This window comes from Suncus etruscus, chromosome 5 (genome assembly GCF_024139225.1).
Source record: "Suncus etruscus isolate mSunEtr1 chromosome 5, mSunEtr1.pri.cur, whole genome shotgun sequence".
In the NCBI taxonomy this organism is placed as follows: domain Eukaryota; kingdom Metazoa; phylum Chordata; class Mammalia; order Eulipotyphla; family Soricidae; genus Suncus; species Suncus etruscus.
Genome location: NC_064852.1, coordinates 20,855,579 through 20,873,872, shown reverse-complemented (window position 1 = coordinate 20,873,872; position 18,294 = coordinate 20,855,579). Strand labels below are relative to the sequence as shown.

At 58.3% G+C, this 18,294-nt stretch overlaps 3 protein-coding genes across 7 annotated transcripts; 1 reads left to right on the top strand and 2 right to left on the bottom strand.

Annotated features, from left to right (window-relative positions):
- Window positions 1-1,061: 1,061 nt before the first annotated feature.
- ENTR1 (endosome associated trafficking regulator 1) lies at window positions 1,062-5,448 on the bottom strand. Of its 2 annotated transcripts, XM_049773668.1 has the most exons (10): window positions 5,281-5,448; window positions 5,028-5,192; window positions 4,284-4,352; window positions 3,743-3,855; window positions 3,238-3,654; window positions 2,899-2,972; window positions 2,374-2,485; window positions 2,202-2,264; window positions 1,882-2,021; window positions 1,062-1,285 (listed from the first exon to the last, which is right to left on the bottom strand). In XM_049773668.1, the coding sequence occupies exons 1-10, from the start codon at window positions 5,348-5,350 to the stop codon at window positions 1,165-1,167; spliced, it is 1,344 nt and encodes a 447-aa protein (XP_049629625.1). In that variant the 5' UTR covers window positions 5,351-5,448; the 3' UTR covers window positions 1,062-1,164. The 2 variants fall into 2 exon arrangements, with proteins under 2 accessions (XP_049629625.1, XP_049629626.1); XM_049773669.1 differs by lacking the exons at window positions 5,028-5,192; window positions 5,281-5,448 and having other exon boundaries at window positions 3,743-3,852; window positions 4,284-4,825.
- A 277-nt stretch (window positions 5,449-5,725) lies between these two features.
- Window positions 5,726-12,256, top strand: PMPCA (peptidase, mitochondrial processing subunit alpha). 2 transcript variants are annotated; one of them, XM_049773657.1, is made up of 12 exons: window positions 5,726-5,813; window positions 7,605-7,807; window positions 7,928-8,007; window positions 8,492-8,574; window positions 9,039-9,133; window positions 9,484-9,584; window positions 9,823-10,086; window positions 10,360-10,571; window positions 10,665-10,755; window positions 10,827-10,889; window positions 11,339-11,483; window positions 11,795-12,256. In XM_049773657.1, the coding sequence occupies exons 1-12, from the start codon at window positions 5,740-5,742 to the stop codon at window positions 11,962-11,964; spliced, it is 1,581 nt and encodes a 526-aa protein (XP_049629614.1). In that variant the 5' UTR covers window positions 5,726-5,739; the 3' UTR covers window positions 11,965-12,256. The 2 variants fall into 2 exon arrangements, with proteins under 2 accessions (XP_049629614.1, XP_049629615.1); XM_049773658.1 differs by lacking the exons at window positions 5,726-5,813; window positions 7,605-7,807; window positions 9,039-9,133 and having other exon boundaries at window positions 7,952-8,007.
- A 978-nt stretch (window positions 12,257-13,234) lies between these two features.
- INPP5E (inositol polyphosphate-5-phosphatase E) lies at window positions 13,235-18,246 on the bottom strand. Of its 3 annotated transcripts, XM_049773650.1 has the most exons (11): window positions 18,169-18,246; window positions 17,054-17,921; window positions 16,296-16,419; window positions 15,943-16,040; window positions 15,642-15,766; window positions 15,097-15,216; window positions 14,876-14,983; window positions 14,477-14,638; window positions 14,275-14,390; window positions 13,949-14,085; window positions 13,235-13,865 (listed from the first exon to the last, which is right to left on the bottom strand). In XM_049773650.1, the coding sequence occupies exons 2-11, from the start codon at window positions 17,803-17,805 to the stop codon at window positions 13,733-13,735; spliced, it is 1,875 nt and encodes a 624-aa protein (XP_049629607.1). In that variant the 5' UTR covers window positions 17,806-17,921; window positions 18,169-18,246; the 3' UTR covers window positions 13,235-13,732. The 3 variants fall into 3 exon arrangements, with proteins under 3 accessions (XP_049629607.1, XP_049629606.1, XP_049629609.1); XM_049773649.1 differs by lacking the exon at window positions 18,169-18,246 and having other exon boundaries at window positions 17,054-18,083; XM_049773652.1 differs by lacking the exon at window positions 18,169-18,246 and having other exon boundaries at window positions 13,969-14,085; window positions 17,054-18,083.
- Window positions 18,247-18,294: the final 48 nt, after the last annotated feature.

The following is an 18,294-nucleotide window of genomic DNA, read 5'->3' as shown; positions in this document are numbered from 1 at the left end:
CCACATGCAAGGCAATCGCACTACCATTATGCTATGGCCCCGAGTCTAAATATCTTTTTTTTTTTTTTTTGGTTTTTTTTGGTTTTTGGGCCACACCCGTTTGACGCTCAGGGGTTACTCCTGGCTATGTGCTCAGAAATCGCCCCTGGCTTGGGGGGACCATATGGGACGCCGGGGGATCGAACCGCGGTCCGTTCCTTGGTAGAGCTTACAAGGCAGACACCTTATCTCTAGCACCACCTTCCCGGCCCCAGAGTCTAAATATCTTAAGTCTTATGCACAAACCTCATGATTGCTCCTGACCAAACGCCTCCTCAGAGAAGGCTTCAGCTCTGGCAGAGGGCAGCAGCCACTTAGCTGACTGAGAGAAGGGTCAGTGCGTTTGTATGTACAAATGGGAGAATTTATTGGGTAAGCTGTCAGTGAGAACAATGTGGAAAACGAATTGTACTTAAAAAAAAAACCAGTTGCAGGAAAACAAAGCATTGTGCAGGGTCCCACCTTCCGGGGGACAGAGGAAGCACTCCAGGGTCCCACCTCCTGGGGACAAATGAGAAGGCACTACACAGGGTCCCACTTCTGGGGACAGATGAGAAGGCACTGCACAGGTCCCACCTTCACAGATCAGAAGGGCTTGCAACCGACAGGCATTGCAGGGAACTCCCGCGTCCTCAATCCCAGTGCATGATGTTCTGCATCTGGCCACTTAAAGGCCTAGAAGATGTGCTCACTGGACACCCTGCAGCACACCTGTGTCCATCAACCTCAAGGCCACCCATGGTCAACTACAGGAACGGTCTGCAAGCTGGCAGGCGACAAAACAGGCGGAGGCACGCACTGCACAGTCCCATGTCCCATCTCCCTCATGGTCTTTCTAGAAGTCTAGGACATGCAATGAAAACTTTTCAGGCTCAGCTCTAAAAGCCACTGGCTGGTCCCCAACCTATTCCTGAGTTCACCCCAACACATGGCTCGCCAGGACCGCACAGAACACAGGCCCTCAGGGGGATTGACCTTCACTCAGCTGCCCCCAATCCTGCTCTAGGTGATGAGGGTGGCAGTTCAGGAGAAACTTTTACTATGGGTGAAGATGGCAGAAAGAGCCGGTGCTTTGCAGCTGGTAAGGCATGCCCCAGAGGGAAGGGCTCCAAGCCAGTAACATAATCAACATTCCTCTTCCTCCTCCTCCTCCTCGTTCTCTTCATCTTTAATCTCAGAAATCTTGTCTATGGATTTCAGGATTTCAGCAACAAGATTCAACTTTTCAGCTCCAGATATCAGCTGCCTGCAATGAAACAAGGGGATTAGAACAAACAGTTTCACCCGCTCATAAAGTATTATGGGCTATCACACCAGTAAGTTGCATCTTTTACTTAGCTTGGGCTTGGAGGCCACATTTGGCAGTGATCAGGGAACCACATATCTGCTAGGTGTGGGGCCTCAAACCCAGAGACCTCACAAACTACGTGGGGTATTATCTCCCCAGTCCCAAAGTGGCAGATTTTATTCTTTGATCACAGCTGGCAGTGCTCAGGGTTTATTCCTGGCTCTGCACTCAGAATTGGGCTCAGGAACCAAATGGGATGAGTGGGATTGAACACAAGTCAGCCATGGGCAAGGCCAATACCTTCCCCACTATACTATGGTTCTGGCCCCAAGGGCAGACTTTTTAGCATCTTACTGAGAATCATTTGAAGGAATTTGGACTCTGCTTGCCTCCACCACCAGTCCCTGCCAAGGCTCAGCGGGACAGTCACTCTCCTGGCCCAAGTGCCTATAGCAAGAGGTGCACTTCCTCCATACCAGGTTTTGCAAACTTGCAGGCAGAGGACAAGTTCTGTGACCCTGGGGCCCCATCCCACAGCCCCAGCAGACACGCACTTGATGGAGGTGTGCGCGTTGTCCATGACCAGGTGGAGGCTCCGCAATGCTGTATCTGTGTTCTGCTTCACCACTGCCAAGCTGGCACCCTCGCCTGAGTGCAGAGCCTCATTCTCCAGTTTGAGGTTAGAGATCTGTATCTATGAAAGCAGTTGCGTCAGAGCTGTGGGGTGCCCTAAGTTAGAGCTCCGAGGACCCCGAGTTAGAGCTGCCCCACTAAAGACATACAGGGGTCCCCGTGTCAGCTGTGGACTTCAAGTTAGATCTATGGGGGGACCATCAGTTAGACCTTCAGAGGGAACCCAAGGCCCCCTGGTTACCTGGAGCAAACTCATCTCCTGCTTCAGTTTCAGCACCTGGTTTTCAGCTTTCATGGCCCGTTTCTGTCGATTGCCCCAGGCCCCAGAAAGAAAACAAAGATCAGTGACCAGATCCCTGATCCCCAAAGATGTGGGTGCCCCCAGACCCACCCACAGAAGGTGGTGATCATACCGTCATCAGCTCCAGGTTCTGTTCCACCTGCTGGACCATAGTCTCCAAGTCATGGTAGTCACTCTCCTCCTTCACCATCTTGGCCTCCAGCTTCCGCTCCAGCGTCCTCACCCTCAAGAGGAAAAAGGGTGTGGTAAGGGGTCTCACACTCTGCTCCTCAAGGCCACCTACAAGGCATCTACTGCAGAGCAGTGAAGAGCCATGGCTGTGAGCATAAAGCAGGAATGCGGGAGCCTGGGCCAGGAGCGGAGCAGCTGATTCTAAAGGGATAGTGGCCCTGGGTCTGCACACAACTGTGGCAGCAGGCCTGCCTAAAGTTTAGGTACATTTCTTTTTTTTGTTTTGTTTTGGGGCCACACTCTGTGGTACTCAAGGGTTACTCCTAGCTCTGGGCTCAGGAATCCCTCCTAAAGGGCTTGAGATATCTTATGGGATGCCAGGGATCAAACCTGGGTTGACTATGTGCAAGGCAAACACCCTGCCCACGGTTCCCCACTGTTCTATCTCTCTTGCTTGCTTACATACATTTCTGTTTGTGTCTCAGAGAAACTCTGGATCTCAGTCAGCTTCCTTCTGAGCTTGGCATTTTCCTCTTTGAGCTATGGAGAGAGAAAACCCTGATCAGAAGCTGCCCTACTTTAGGTTGGCAGCCTGTGGTAAGGCAGAAATCTGGATGGGCTCACGAGGTAGCTCCAAACTGCCTGCACCCTGCACTGCTGGGGCTGGTCCTGGGCCACACCTTACTTGGCTCTGGGGCCCCTGTGATACCTGTCCACAGAGCTGCCCCTCGGCCCCTACCCACAAAAGGCTCATCCATTCTCCCTCTAACTCAGGACACTACAGCCCACCCAGGCCCCTACTTACTGTCTCGTAGCTGATGTGCAGTGCCCGTAAATGCCGGTCGCCCAGGCACTCTGGGGAGGCGGTGAAGTCAGTATCAGGGCTCCCCGAAGGGGAGATGCCCGCAGTAGAGTCCCCCAGAGTCCAGGAGGGCAGAGACTCAGGCCCAACAGCCAGCTCGGATGGGGTGGACAGGAAGGACACAAAGTCGCTGCGGGGGGCACTGCTACTGGTTACGCGCACAGACCGGGCCTGCTCCAGAGCAGCTGGCAGATAGGCCCCACCCCAGACATCCTCCTCATCATCTTCATCATCCTCAGCCAGGAGGTCGCCAGCCCCTGTCAAATCCTCAAAAAACTGCTGCTGGTACTCCAGGCCATAGCCAGCAGCTTGGGAAGGCGGGGAGTCGAGGTCGAGACCTAGGGCATGCCCGGGGACACCCTGCAGGAGATAGTAGGAGGTTGGCTCAGCGTGGGAAGGGGGTGGGAGGCCCATACCCCGACCACTGCCTCTGCCCGAAGGTGCCCACCTTAGAATAGGCCCTGGTGTCTGAATCGGAGTCGAGCAGGCCACGGTTCTTGGTCTTCAGAAACTCCTTGAAGGAGAAGGGGTTCGCCTCCTCCAGACCTTCCAGTTTGTCTTCTGTAACAACACCAGCCATTAGTGTCAGCTCTTGGGTGGGATTAGCCATGTCACCTCTTTGAGTGCTGAGGGGCCTGAAGACTTGAGCACAGCTGGGCAGCGGTTGGGGGTGGGGGAAGGGCTACCCTGTATTTACATATGCCGCCCTGCCTGTGCCAGCAGCTGAAGGTTTTAAGGGGCCGGAAGCTTCCACTCAAGGGCCTACTGGTAGCCATACGTGAGGCCCCAGGAGAACTTGCCTTTCCTTTGCTCTGGCCTTGATCCCACCCAGTTGCGTGGTGGGGCCCTGAACCCCCTGCCCTCCCGTCCTGTGTCTGCCCCCCAAGAGAGACAACAGGGGCCACCCCAGGTGCTAGCATGCTGTCCCAGCCGAGCAGGCCAGTCAGCTGCAAATAAAGTAGACCTAGGTGAGGCGGCCCCCACAGTACCTCCGAAATGCGTGGGCATGTTGCCCAGGGCTCCTGGTGGGGTTCCTTTCCCCTTCCCGTAGTCAAACTCTGCAAAGACACGCCCAGTGAGGACAGGATGGTTCGAGGAGTCCAAGGGCAAGACGCTGGTGCGGAAACTTCCAGACACCCAGGGATGTCCGTGGGCATGGGAAGCTTCTGGTGCCAGAGGCCGAGGGGGCCCCATGGGCCTGTGACACCTCCAACTGCCTTCATGGCTACCACGAGCCTGAGCCTGGAGTGACCTCGATAGGCAAGAGGGGTGTTCTATGGTGAGGGGAAATGAGGGGGGGGGTCCAGAGGGCAGTAGAGTGAAATGTAGGGTCTGCAGGTAGTAAAATAAAGAGTGGGATCAGAGGACAGTCCAGAGAGAATGTGGTAAGGCTTTTAGCAGGCAGTACAGGAAAATGTGGGGTCAGCAGGAAGTAAGTAAACGGCGAAGTCACCGAGCAGGACAGAGAAGTGTGGTTTTAGGGGACAGTTCAAGAGTGAGGGGGATCGCCGGGCAGCAGGTAGATCGCGACGACGATGGATGGAGACAGGGCCCTGTCCCTCCGTCCGTTAGTCCGTCCGTGGACGCGGGTGTAGAATTGGCTCGGCGGGCTGCGCGGAGCCCGAGGGTCGGTCGGGGCCGGGGTCTGAGTGCCCATCGGGCAGGTGTGGGGGGCGTCTGTGTCCCCCGGGGCCGGTCCCAGTCTGTGGTTGGTGGGTCGGGGAGGCGCCGACCTGAGTCTGCAGCCGCCGCCGCCAGCGCGGGGCCGGGCATGTAGCACCAGAACGTGGGCCGGAGGCCGAAGCCCGGGCCGGGGCCCTGCGCGTCCGAGTGGCGGGCGCGGGGATGCTCGCAGTCCAGCGGGGGCAGGCAGGGCCGGCGCTCGTAGAAGGCGGGAGCTGCGGGGGTAAGCGGCCGGGGGCGACGGTCACTCGGCGGCCGCCTCCAGCCCCGGCCCGGCCCGGCCGCTCCCCCGTGCCCGCTCACCGTCCGGGAGGACGAGACTCCGCGCCCGGGCCAGAGGGGTAACGCCCCGGCGGCGCGTGTAGCCGGACATGGGCGCGAGGCCCGGCCTAGCCCGGCCTCGGCCGCTCCATGGCTCCGGCTCCGGCCCGGCTAGAGCCGCGGCGCCGCCACTCGCTCGTCCCCCGGTTGCCCGACACCGGCCGCCGCCGCCGCCGCCCCTTCCGCCCCGCGCGCCGGAAGCGAGGGCGGGATATCCGGCCTGTAACAGAAGTGACGCATCTGTCCCGCCCCCGTTGCCCGTTTCCAGCCGCCGGCGCCGCCGCTTCCGCCCCCACCCGCGCTCAGAAAGCGAAGGCGGGATTTCTGGTCTAAAACGGAAGTGACGTTAGTCCCCGTTTGCCCAGCCGTCGCGCTCCGAAAGCAAGGGCGGGGTTTCCGGTCTGGGACGGAAGTGACGCCAAAGCGGTGGGCGGACACAAAATGGCGGCGGCGACGGTGTTGGCGGCCTCTCGGTTGCTGCGGGGCTCGGGCGTTTGGCAGCGCTCCCGGCTGAGGTGAGCGAGGCTGCAGGTGGCCCCGGCACGTTCTCGGCTCTCCAGACGTTCTCAAGTCGCGGCCCGGGCCGGTTCTCGCTCCTGCCCGGCTCTAGGAGACTTCTCCCCGGCCCTCCCATGCCCCATGCCGTCCCAGGCATGTGTCACCTGTTCACCCCACCGTGTTTTTTTTGGGGGGGGGTCACACCCCGCAGCGCTCAGGGGTCACTCCTGGCTCTACGCTCAGAAATCGCTTCTGGCAGGCTCTGGGGACCCTATGGGATGCCGGGATTCGAACCACCGTCCTGCATGCAAGGCAAACACTACCTCCGTGCTGTGTCACCTGGCCCCTTTTACTACCCTACCCCAGTTCTATTCGCCTCTGATGGATGGATGGATAGATAGGTATAGGTAGGTAGGTAGGTAGATAGATAGATAGATAGATAGATAGATAGATAGATAGATAGATAGATAGATAGATAGGCAGGCTCCTCCAGCCTTGAGCCTGTTCTCTCCCGATTCAGTCCTGCCACCACCATCTGGGTCTGATTCTTCTCCAAGCTGGTTCCCCCCTCCCCATTCCTGGGCCTGCTACTCTCCGGATCCTGTCCCCCACTCTTGAACTGCTTCTCCTTGGAGCTGGTCTCCCCCCCCACACACACACACACATTTCTGGTCCCGCTTCTCCCCAAATTGGTTTTGGTTTTTTTTTCTTCTCCCACGTCTTGAGTGGGGGAAGAGAACTTTGGCGTGACCCCTGGCAGTGCTTAGAGGTGCTCCCAAAAGCGATCAAGGCAAACACTCGGGCCGGAGAGATAGCATGGAGGTAGGGCATTTGCCTTACATGCAGAAGGACGGTGGTTCGAGTCCTGGCATCCATATGGTCCCCAGAGCCTGCCAGGAGTAGCCCCTGAGTGCTGCCGGGTGTGACCCCAAAAACTATATAAAATGGGGCCGGCGTGGTGGCGCTAGAGGTAAGGTGCCTGCCTTACCTATGCTAGGACGGACCTAGGTTCGATCCCCTGGCGTTCCATATGGTCCCCCCAAGCCAGGTGCGATTTCTGAGCTCATAGCCAGGAGTAACCCCTGAGCGTCACCTGGTGTGGCCCAAAAACCAAAAAATAAATACAAATAAAAAAATTAAAATAAGGCAAACACCCTACCCGCTGTACTATCGTTCCAGCCCCCTGGAACACGATTTCTATTTGGTACCCAGCACGGCCATGTCGTCTTGAATTCACACTTCACGTACTTCAAAGAAGGCTTTGGCGTCAGGAAACCTATATAACTTGCTCCGTTGTTGCTGGCATATAGCGGGTGTTGGTGCATGTCAGGGGCATGGTAGCAATCCCAGGCGCGGTTACAGGCCAGATTTCACACTGAAGGGAACCACAGGACATTTCCATCCTGCAGAGAACGCTTTTCGTTGGTGGGGAGTGGCAGGCTCCATCTGTCTGAGAGGTGGTGCCTGAAGCCCACTCGTTGGAGAGCCCAGGCAAAGATGGGTGTCCACTCCAGGCCTACCCAGAGATCAGAATTAAAGAAAAACTCGAGCCTGTTTCCCGAGCATACGCGGGGGGTGGGGGCTGTGCCCAAAGTGTTCCCAAGGACCAGAGGAGGTGATGGGCTATGGACCCATCTCAGGAGTAGCTGTTGAAGGCCCAAAACCCCTCAACCCATGAAGCTGGTTCTATTGTGGGTCCTCCTGGAAGGAGGTACCCTACCCATGTTCCCCACACACCTCACTCTCCCCTACCTGTCTTTCACTCCAAGTGCTCCCTAACACCCCTGTTCCCCCGTCCCTGTTTGCAGGTGTGGAGAGCCAGTAAGCAGGCGTTTCAGCAGCAGCATTGCATACCCCAACATTCCCCTCTCCCTTCCCCTACCTGGGGTCCCCAAGCCTGTTTTTGCTACAGTGGATGGACAGGAAAAGTTTGAAACCAAAGTGACCACACTGGATAATGGGCTTCGCGTGGCCTCCCAAAATAAGTTTGGGCAGTTCTGCACAGTGGGAAGTAAGTACCTTCCCTCTCAGGCCTCAGTGTCGGGGTGGCTGGATCTCTTAGGGGTCGATAGTGGCCTCTAGAATTGGGTCCTTTGGAAACATGGTTTCCCCTTGGCTTCTTTTCTTTCAGTTCTTATCAACTCAGGATCTAGATATGAAGCAAAGCACCTCAGTGGAATTGCACACTTCTTGGAAAAATTGGCGTTTTCGGTCAGTGCCCGTTCTCTGGTTTGGGGCTATATCATTGGGGAGAACTAAGCTTTGTTCTTGAGATGTTCTGAGCAAATACGTTAGCACTCATCTTAATACTAATAAAAGCTATCGAGGTAATGCCACACTCAGCAGTATTCAGGAATCACTTCAGCCTGTGCTCGGGGCACCATATGGGGTACCGGGATGGAACCTGGGTTGGTCATATACAAGGTAAGTGCCTTTCCTACTGTACTATCACTCCAGCCATGATAGATAATTGTGTTTATTTAAGGCAAATGTAAACTTAGAGAGTCCAGGGCCTAAGGCTTTGTATTATGGCTGACCCCAGTTCAGTTCCCAGCCCTGCCAGGAATGACCGACCCCAGAGTGAGAGTAGAGACAAGAGTTAATGCCTGAGCAGCACCTGTAAGGCCCAAATTCTGTGCCTAGAGTTTGTGTTTGGAGGTGTCTTACCCACTGAGGTTTCTCTGTGTCTTCCTAGTCCACTGATGAGTTTGGCAGCAAGGATGAGATCTTACTGGCCTTGGAGCAGCATGGGGGCATCTGCGACTGCCAGACCTCTAGGTAAAAAGGCTCAGGTCCCCATTCTGACCCTGTGTGCCCGGCATTGCCCTGAGGGAGCATGTCCCAGTTCAGCAGGTGGGATACAGAGCATCCTTTCCTAGCTGCTTGAGAAACAGCACCTAAGTGTGGAGCTGGAGAGGAGGCAGGGCCTGGGTAGAGGTGGAGCCAGGAAGGAGGCAGAGCCTCATAAATTTTCAGAAGCTGATGCTGGGCCCTGCAGGGGCTTCCCTTGCTGATGAGATGGGGGCTGCATGCAGGGTGTGAAGCTCAAAATGTTTGGGGGTTGTGAAAGCTACAGAGACCACATCAGTCCTGATGGCAGGTGGAACCAGGCAGTTGGACATCACAGTGTCCCCACAATGTTACTGGGCAGGATCCTCTGCCTCCCTGGGGTGTTGCCTGGACAGGGTTGTGCCCTGGGCCCTATTTCAGCCACCTGTGTCTTAGTGACTGCTCTATCTCAGGGATACGACAATGTATGCTGTGTCTGCTGACACCAGAGGCCTGGACACGGTGGTGGGCTTGCTAGCCGGTGTGGTGTTGCGTCCCAGGCTAACAGGTGGGTCTTCGGCTGCTTGGGGGGCCAGGGTAGGGGACAGGTCACAAAGGCCTTACTGTGCATTAAGCGCCTCCCAGCAGCATCCCTGGCTGGCTGGTTGCACATTGTCATGGGCCAAAGGACATTGGGCTGTGTCCTTGTTCCTCTCTGGCTGCTTTCAGCTGATGTATCCTCCACTCCATGGAGTGAGGACGGGTGAACCAGAGCCCAAGTGCCCTGTCTGGGGGTAGCTCCAGCTCAGAGCAGCTAGGAGATACCCTGCCTCTGGTCCTGCCTCTGTCTGACTCACGTGGGTTGCCCACATGCCTGGGCATTCTTGGTGGGCTGAGTTGGGCTCATGCTCTTGGCAGATGAGGAACTGGAGATGACGCGCATGGCTGTGCAGTTTGAGCTGGAGGACCTCAATATGAGGCCCGACCCTGAGCCACTCCTCACAGAGATGATCCATGAGGTGAGAACATGGGGAGAACCACCTACTGGACCGTTGGAGCAGTCTAGAGTGCCCAAGGCTCACTCTGGGCACCCCCAGTATCTCCCACTCTCTACCTCCCTGATTTTCCATGTCCCCACTGGATTGAGCTCCTGAGTGTGGCTGCCTGCAGCCTCCACCACCTCACATGGGTCGGATGGGTGAGGCCTGAGCAGGCACTGCAGGTGGCTGCCCCAGGACAGTCTCAACCCTCCCACAGGCGGCATACCGGGGCAACACAGTGGGCCTGCACCGCTTCTGCCCAGCCGAGAACATTGCCAGGATCGATCGGGAAGCGCTCTGGGCCTACCTGAGAAGCTACTATACACCCGACCGCATGGTGCTGGCAGGTGTGGGCATGGAGCACGAGTACCTGGTGGCATGTGCCAAGAAGCACCTCCTGGGTGCTCAGCCAGCCTGGGGCACGGGGCTAACTGCACCCGTGGACCACTCAGTGGCACAGTACACTGGGGGCATCGTCAAGGTAGGGGCGCTGGAGGTCTGAACCCAGGGTGGGACTGACCCCTATGGGGTTCCTGTAGGGTGTGGGGGTCGGACTAATTCCCATGGGTCTCTGGTGGCGCATCTGATTCTTAGTACCACTCACTTGCCTTCCTCTTGGAAAGTGAGTCACTAGGACTGAGAAGTTTCTGGAAGCTTCCAGGTGGTTAAAGAACCTGGCGGGGGGTGTGGGGAGTGTTGGCCAGCTCTGAGGGTACAAGTCTGAGGGGTGTCCGGGGCTGCTCCCCCTTCCCAGCTAGAGCGGGACATGTCGAACATCAGCCCTGGACCCAGCCCATTTCCCGAGCTCACACACGTCATGGTGGGCCTGGAGAGCTGCTCCTTCCTGGAGCCCGACTTCATCCCCTTCGCGGTGCTCAACATGATGATGGGCGGTGGTGGCTCCTTCTCGGCTGGCGGGCCTGGCAAGGGCATGTTCACCAGGCTCTACCTCAATGTGCTCAACAGGTGGGCTCTACCCCCCCCCCCCCGCCCGTACTTGGCAGGGGAATAGCTACAGTGATGTTGATGGTGACTGGCTCCCTTTCTCCCTTACCACAGGCACCACTGGATGTACAACGCCACCTCCTACCACCACAGTTATGAGGACACAGGACTGCTGTGCATTCACGCTAGTGCTGACCCCCGCCAGGTAAGGCTTGGTCCACGGGGCAGGCAGGTGGGCAGGGGCATGGGCAGCCAGCACTCACGGCCCTCTCACAGGTGCGGGAGATGGTGGAGATCCTGACCAAAGAGTTTGTCTTGATGGGAGGCGCTGTGGACCCGGTGAGTGTATTGCCTCCCCACTCCTCATGAGCCTGTGGAATTTGCTGGTTCTCTGGGTTTCTATCCTCACACAGCAGTGCCTGGTCATGTTAGGATGGGTCCCGGTTCTGCCCTCAAGCCTTCCAGCAATACCTGTTCAGCACCTGTTCGTTCTCCAGCTCATGTTTGTCCGTTAGAATCTTAGGGCTCTGTTTCTCTGCCCTAACCTTGTTGGCTTGTTTCTCTGGCGGAGATTTGGAGATTTGGCTGGGTTAGAAGCTTTGTTGGTACTTGGATTAGAACCGGTGACAGTGAGCAGATTTTACTGCTTTAGTGGATTGGGGGATGCACCCTCTCAGGGTCTTCCCTCGGAGCCTTCTTCCCTTTTGCTTCCCTCCCACCATGTCAGGGTGCCTGCTCATAGGCCAGTGGCATGGGGTGCCCTGCCAAGACAGGCTGCTCGCCCCCAGGTGGAGCTGGATCGAGCCAAGACACAGCTGACATCCATGCTGATGATGAACCTGGAGTCTAGACCTGTCATCTTTGAGGACGTGGGGCGTCAGGTGCTGGCCACGAATGCCCGGAAGCTACCCCATGAGCTATGCGAGCTGATCCGTGAGTCCCCCACCCCTGAAGGCCCTGTGAATTGACCAAGAGGACCGGGGCAAGGATCTACTTCTAGTTTGGGTCATTGTGGGGTGAGGGTTGTCTGAGTCTCTTTATCTCCAGAGGTGTCACCCCAAGAAGGTGAGCCTCTTGCAGCTGTCATACCTGTGGCTGACTCAACCCTCCTTGTGCACCACTGTCTGTGCAGACTGGATGCTGCCTCTGGGTCCTCTGTTTGGTCCTGTCCTAGAAACCAGTCTCTAGGAAGTTGTGATGGGTCTGGGAGAGCCGCAACCAGTGCTGTCCCTTCTCTGTGCCAGGCCAAGTACAGCCCACCGACATCCAGAGAGTGACGGCCAAGATGCTGCGCGGAAAGCCTGCGGTGGCTGCCCTGGGTGACCTTACCAACCTGCCCAGCTATGAGCACATCCAGACAGCTCTGGGCAGCAAGGATGGCCGCCTGCCCCGGACATACCGGCTCTTCCGGTAGAGCTCCGAGTGCACAGACCCTGGGGCTGAGTGATTCCCCTGTGCCCACCGAGCCTGCAGTACATGCTCCTGGCCACTCCACACAGGAAGTGACAGCAGCTGTGAGTTCCGGCATGGACTTGACCCTAACCTGGGCCTGCTGTTCCCAATGTACTGGGTTGTCTCTGCCATTCCATGGCTCTGCTGCTCACAGTACTTCTGGAGCTCAGGAATCCAGCAGAGACAGGACTGGCAGCCAGTTTGAGACACCTCTGGACCAGCCAGTCTCAGCTGAACGTGTGTGTGTGTGTGTGTGTGTGTGTGTGTGTGTGTGTGTGTGTGTGTGTGTGTGTGTGTGTGTGTGTGTGTGTGTGTGTGCGCGCGTGCATGTGCAAGCTTGCTGCAGCCTCCCAAGAAATAGACCCCAGAGGATTGGTTTTGGTTTTGCAATGAGCTGGGTGAGGGCAGGATGCTTGAGGAAGTCAATAAATGTCTCCAGGCCAGTGTCCTGCTGCCTTCACTGTGGGCGCGGGTCCCTCCCAGGCTCTCAAGTGGAGAGTAGTTGCCCCTCTCTGGGCCAGGAGTCCTTGAGTTGGATAGGTCTGGCTGTCCCCTGTGTCCTTCTCAGCAAGCCCAGGGCTTCTTTCTGGAAGTAGGTGGTGTCCCTATCTGCTTCCCTGCCCTCTATGCCAAGCCCCATTTGCCCACTGTTGACAGAGGGATGTGGGGGTCTCAGGAGTATCATCCTCCTAGGCTTAGCCTTGCCTCATTTCAGCAGTTTTCAGACTGGTGGCTGACCTGGGGTTCACTCTTTTCCTGGCCCATTTCCAGGGTCTTCACTTAGAACTTTGGGGCCAGCCAGTGATTAGCCCCTGGCTTCAGGCTTGTGCCCTGTGGGCACATGAACAGGGGAGCAAGGAAGGTGTTGAGGGGACCAATGAAGCTTGCCCCATCTCTCCAGTGTTCCTAAGGAACCCTGAAGCCCAAAGCCAACCTCTGGCCCACCACTGGCAGAAGCCCCAAAGCCTCCCTGCATAGTCTGGGTTGTCCTGACACCCCAGGAAGCCACAACATCTGCCCATCCAGCCCCCTCCCAGACATCCAGTCTCAGTTTCAGTGAAGCAACTAAGCAGCAGGGATGGTCCCAGGATGCCAGTGGGCTGTGGGGGTCACCTGTGTTCTGGTAGGACCCCGGGTGCCACTGATGGGGTGGGGGCAGTACCCAGGTCCCGGCTTGCTGCCTTTGGCCTATTGCCACACAGCAGTCTAGGATGCAACCTAGCTAGAATGAGTTAGTTGACATTTGCATTTATTTAAAAATATAAATATGGAAAATAAATAATTTAAGACTGAACACCACTATTTTCGTACACCTTTGAAGCCCATGTGAGTTTGAGATGTGAGAAGGTATAAAGTTACAAAGCAAGGCCAGGCTCTGGATCCTTAGGACCAAATGGAGCCCCAGCTGGGGTCTGGGGGTTGGCACCATGCAAGGTTCATGATGAGCTGGGCCCTCTAACTCAGTGCTGTTGTTTTCCTGCCACAGAGGGCCCTGCCTGCAGCCCCCCAAGCTGAAGCTGCCCAACAGCTGGGCCTATAGTTAATATAGGATGGAGGGTGCAGGGCAGAACCCTTTAAACCTGGCCTGGGACGGAGTGGGAAGGGGAGGCCAAGCTGGCTCTTGACCAAGCACTGGCTGGACCTTGGGGCTCGATTTCTATAGTCATGAGCCATCATGTTTCTCAGCCAGGGCTTGTGTGCACCCTAAAAGACGAGTGGCTGGTGCCCACTCAAAACAGGGTGCACACAGTGCTGGCACTTGAGCCCTGCAGTGTCTGCCGTAGCTGCCACTCCCTGGAGATGCGCCTCTTAATCCCAAGCAAGTAGAGTTCCCGGTCGAACTTGCCAGCAGCCAGTGGAATGCTGTAGAGGAAAGAGGTGTGAGGGGCACAGTGCTTCCTTGACATCCCAGAGAACATAGTGGGTAGGTGGAGGTGTGTACTAACTTGTCTCGGCCAGGCCTCACTTTCACTCGGAACAGGCCGTATACAGGCCGGTGGTCTGAGGTCTTGATGCCAGGGCAGCAGGTGTAGCGCAGCACACGAATGTCATCAGTGTGGCGGCTCCGGAACAGGACACGGTCCTGGGGGGCAGAGGTAATGCAGTAGGCCCCATAGAACTCAGCCCAGGCCTGATTTCTGGAAGGGTCACACAGGCAATGCCCCATGCCCCCAAGTGCTTTGCTGCAGTGTTTGGGGGGGGGGGGTCTCTAGGAGTGGGGGAATGCTCCAGCCCTTTTCAGGGCTAGGATCACAGCCTGCCAGACACTCACTGTGTAGGAGGGAGTCCTCTGCTTAGATGTAGTATCGTATGAGTCCTTTCCCACATCAAACTTGTAGGATGGCAGGAAATGGATGTCCGCTTCCCGGAAACCCTTGAAGATTGAGCCTATGGCAGGCCTGGGCCTCAGTGGGGCAGGCAGGGCTCCCCTCCACCAAACACCTTCCACCCCCAGGAATGCCCAAGGGTACCACCTTGCCTCATCTCCCGGATGAGCTGGTCATACTGTAGCAGTGCCTGCACATCAGGCCCCAGGCCCTGCCTGAGGAGAGCGTCCACGGCTTCGCGGCCCCTGCTTAGGCGGAAGTTGAAGTCTCCAAACCAGAAAACGCCATCGAAACGAGTAGTGACATCGGCTGGACCAGGTTGATGAAGGGTGAGGTGAGCCCAGATGGACATACCCGTCAGCTCTGCAGGCTACCCCCCTGCCCTGCCTGCCCACTGCTCTGAGGACAGGCAGCGGTATACATGTTCAGGAGGGTGCTGACTGCAGGGCTGAATTGGATCTGCCAGCTTCCAGCATGATGAGCTGGCATGGGCTGATGACTTTATCCCTACCTCCTGTCTTGACTGAGCTCCGCAGTTGCCCTCACCTGCATCCGAGTGGTAGGGGCTGGTGTTGGGCACATTCCGGGGCAGGCTAAGGCCCTGAACTGTCCTGCTGTAGTCCAGCAGTCGCTCGCTCACCTTACCATCCCCGGCTGCAAAGATGTGAACCCCACACGGCCACTCAGTGCCTGCCCCTGCCTCCCATAGAACCCAGTCTCACTCCTGCTGGGAGACAGTGGCGGGTGGGCATGGAGGGCAAACTCACAGGTGAAGTGGGATGTGATGAAGAGGAGAGAGGTGCCAAAGAAGGTGAAGCTAACACCCAGGGCGCCCTTAGTCTTGATCTGGGACACGATGCGTGTGGTCACCGTGGAGCTCTCCACCTCTGTGGGCACAAGGTGGGAATGGAGGCACTCGGCCAGGGCACCACCTGCCTCCCAGGCCCTTCTGGGCCTGTCTGCCAGGTTACCCCAGGACACCCCACCCCCAGACCCCCGAATATTCCTGCCCCCCTAGGACACACACCTTCTAGGCTCCCACCCCCATCACCCCCCCCCCCACATCCAGGTCCCCTAGGACATTCCTGTCTCCCAGGCTCTCCAGATCCCCTGCCTGACCCAGTTTCCCCAGGACACCCTCACCCTCTAGACCCCCATGACACCCCCGACCTCTGGGGTGCTCAGGACACACCTAAGCCCCAGGAAACCCTCATCTGGATCCCCAGAACACCTCAACCCCTAAGGCATTCCTGCCTGCCAGGTTCCCCCAGGTCCCTCCAACCCTCAGCACACCCTCTTCCCCCAAACCCACCTGAGCAGAACCAGATGAGGTCTCGGCGAATGAACACTGACATGTATAGGGCTCCATGGGCTACTGAGTGCAGCATCACGTAGTGGGGGCCCAGGGTCTCCTGCAGACGTGTCTCCCACTCCCGCCTGTGAGTGAGCGCCCCGAGAGCCCCCTCACACATGGCTGGTCCCTCACAGGCAAGCACAGGGAGGGCAGCAGTGCCCCAGGGTCTGGGTCAGGGGTTGGGTTGGGGCCACCTCTGCTCCCCCAGGTGCTTCTTGCTTGAGGGTCCCGCCAGGCAGGCGAGGGTCCTGGGTCCTACCTGTCGGAACAGCCCTCCTGAACGCCCACCACGTACAGGTCCTGGGCGTAGTCGGCCTCAGCAGGCAGCAGGAGCTCATCCAGGTTAGTGGGCAGTTCCTGGTATGAAGTATGCAGCCAGGCGTGGGGGGATGCACCCCAGAACCCTGCCTACGCCCTGTCCCAGCACAGGTCACATCCCTGCAGAGGACTCAGGGTGGGAAAAGGCCTCCAGACCTGACCAGGCCCCTCACATGTGTCTCAAGAGGCTGCCCTCAGGGCTACTAAGCAGGACAGGGCCTCTGTGTCGGCAGAGCCTGTCCTGGCACCCAGGTAGCACCAGGTCAGTTTGTGGGCAGGGCTCAAACCACTCACCTTCTGGCCCTGCATGTTCCAGGTGGCCACGTAGAGTGCCAAGTTCCGGTCTGGAAAGTATCGAGCCAGTTCATCTGCCCCCATTAGGGCCCCACTGGCCAAGAGGCTCCCCTGCATGTAGCTCCTGGGAGGAAGGTGGTGGCCAGGCTGAGCACCACAGGGCATGGAGTACAGATGTGTGTGTATCTGTGTGAGTGTGCCCATGTCTGAGTATGTCTGTGCGTGATTATGATAGTGTGACTCTGTGTATGCACACATGTGTGCCCTTACTGGATAGGTAAGGCATGGGCTAGCAGAGATAGAAATAGATATAGGATTGTGAGATCTGGGGATCCCCAGGGTAGACTGGAAGCTAGACGGGCAGGACCCCAAGACAGGGTCCCCCTCTGGGCTTTGCCTGGCTGGGGCTTGGGGATTGAACGGAAGACATGGGCTAACACAGCCCTGACTCAAGATACAAGCAGGCCCGTGGGATGGACTGAGCCGTGGACCAAACATGCTTGGGTAGTTGAGGCTGGCCCAAGAGGCTGCAGTGGCAGCGGGGAGGTAGTACAGAGCCCCAGAGAGCAGAGAAGATGGGTGGTCCTTAGATGCCTCACAGCCCAGTGCCCAGAATCTCATAGCAGACAGACCAGACTAGTAGGAGGGCACACTACAGGCACCTGCGGGCCATGGGCAGCGATGGTAGGAGGGACCGTGGAAGAGGGCAAGGTAGGGGATGGCAGCCAGAACCTACCCCACTGTCCGTCAGGACCCACCTGCTGCGAACATCGGTGGTACGAATGGGTGCCAGGAGGCTGAAGGACTGGGCTGAGCCCAGAGGAGAGGGGCTGCCGGCCAGGGGGCTGGGGAGCCGGCCAGGGCCCAGGCTGGCGTGGTCTCGGGAGAGCTGGGACTGCAGGCGTGGCCTAAACTCAGCATCCACTTTGTTTTCTGGCCTCATGGCTCCTGAGGACACACTCATATCCAGCGGGGGCAGCCTGGGCACACCTCCTGGCCTGGCTTGGGGTAGGAGGTCCAGAGATGTGCTCACTCTGCCAGACAGACCTGCAGCCCAGACCGCTGGCCCTCTGCTCCCGGACGCCCGCCGGGCCCTGGGGAGTTCCTGCAGAGAGGTGCTTAGGCAGGCAGGGGGGCTGCCAGTGGCAGGGGTCCCAAGTGTCTCTTCAGGCAAGCAGCTGCGGGCTGAGCTGGGCTCCACATGGGAATCCAGATCCTCCCTGTTGGCCCGGGTGTGGCGGGAACGCCAGGCCCGGTCATCCAGGGACAGCGCCCGCTCCAACCTGGGTGTCTGGGGTGGCCTGGGAACCAAGGTTGGCGTCATCGCTGGTGGGTCCTCATAGCTGTTTTCCGGAACGTTTGGAGGCAGCACTGGGCTGGTCCCGGGGCCGGGGCCGCTGTCTGAGAACCGGGATCCGGGGCGGGAGGACAATGCCATGTCTGTGCTGGGGGGCCGCGGCCCGAACCCTCGGACCTCAGGCTGCGGGGACGCTGCCAGCGAGGACGGCATTGCCGGTGCTCAGGGTCAGGGCTGCGTGGTCGGAGCACTGGGGCACAATGGGGGCCCACAGTCAGTGACGACCAGGCCGGGGAGCATGGTGGGTGCCCTGGGGTTCCCGAAGACACCTGCTGGGGGGGGGCGGCAGTTAGGGCCAAGGGGTGCGGCAGGCGGACACGCAGGGGGGAGGGACACTGGAGTCCCGCCCGGCGCCCGCGATACTCCCACCGCGGGAACCGGCCACGTCGCGCCACGCGGGTGATGGAGCCCGGGGCCAGCCGGGCCGAACAGGGCTCTGGACAACGACCGCGGCGCCCCGTGCCGGCCCACTACCGGGTCACTCACCCCGCGCCTGACCGCGCGCCCGGGGCTCACCCTTCCACGCAAGGCCCAGCCCCGGAGAGCGACCTAGGTGCCCCGAACCCGCCCGGGCCCTCGTCCCCACCTCTCCGCGCGCGCCCGGCAGCCTCGGCAGCTCCCCGGCAACCAGCGCGCGAGAAA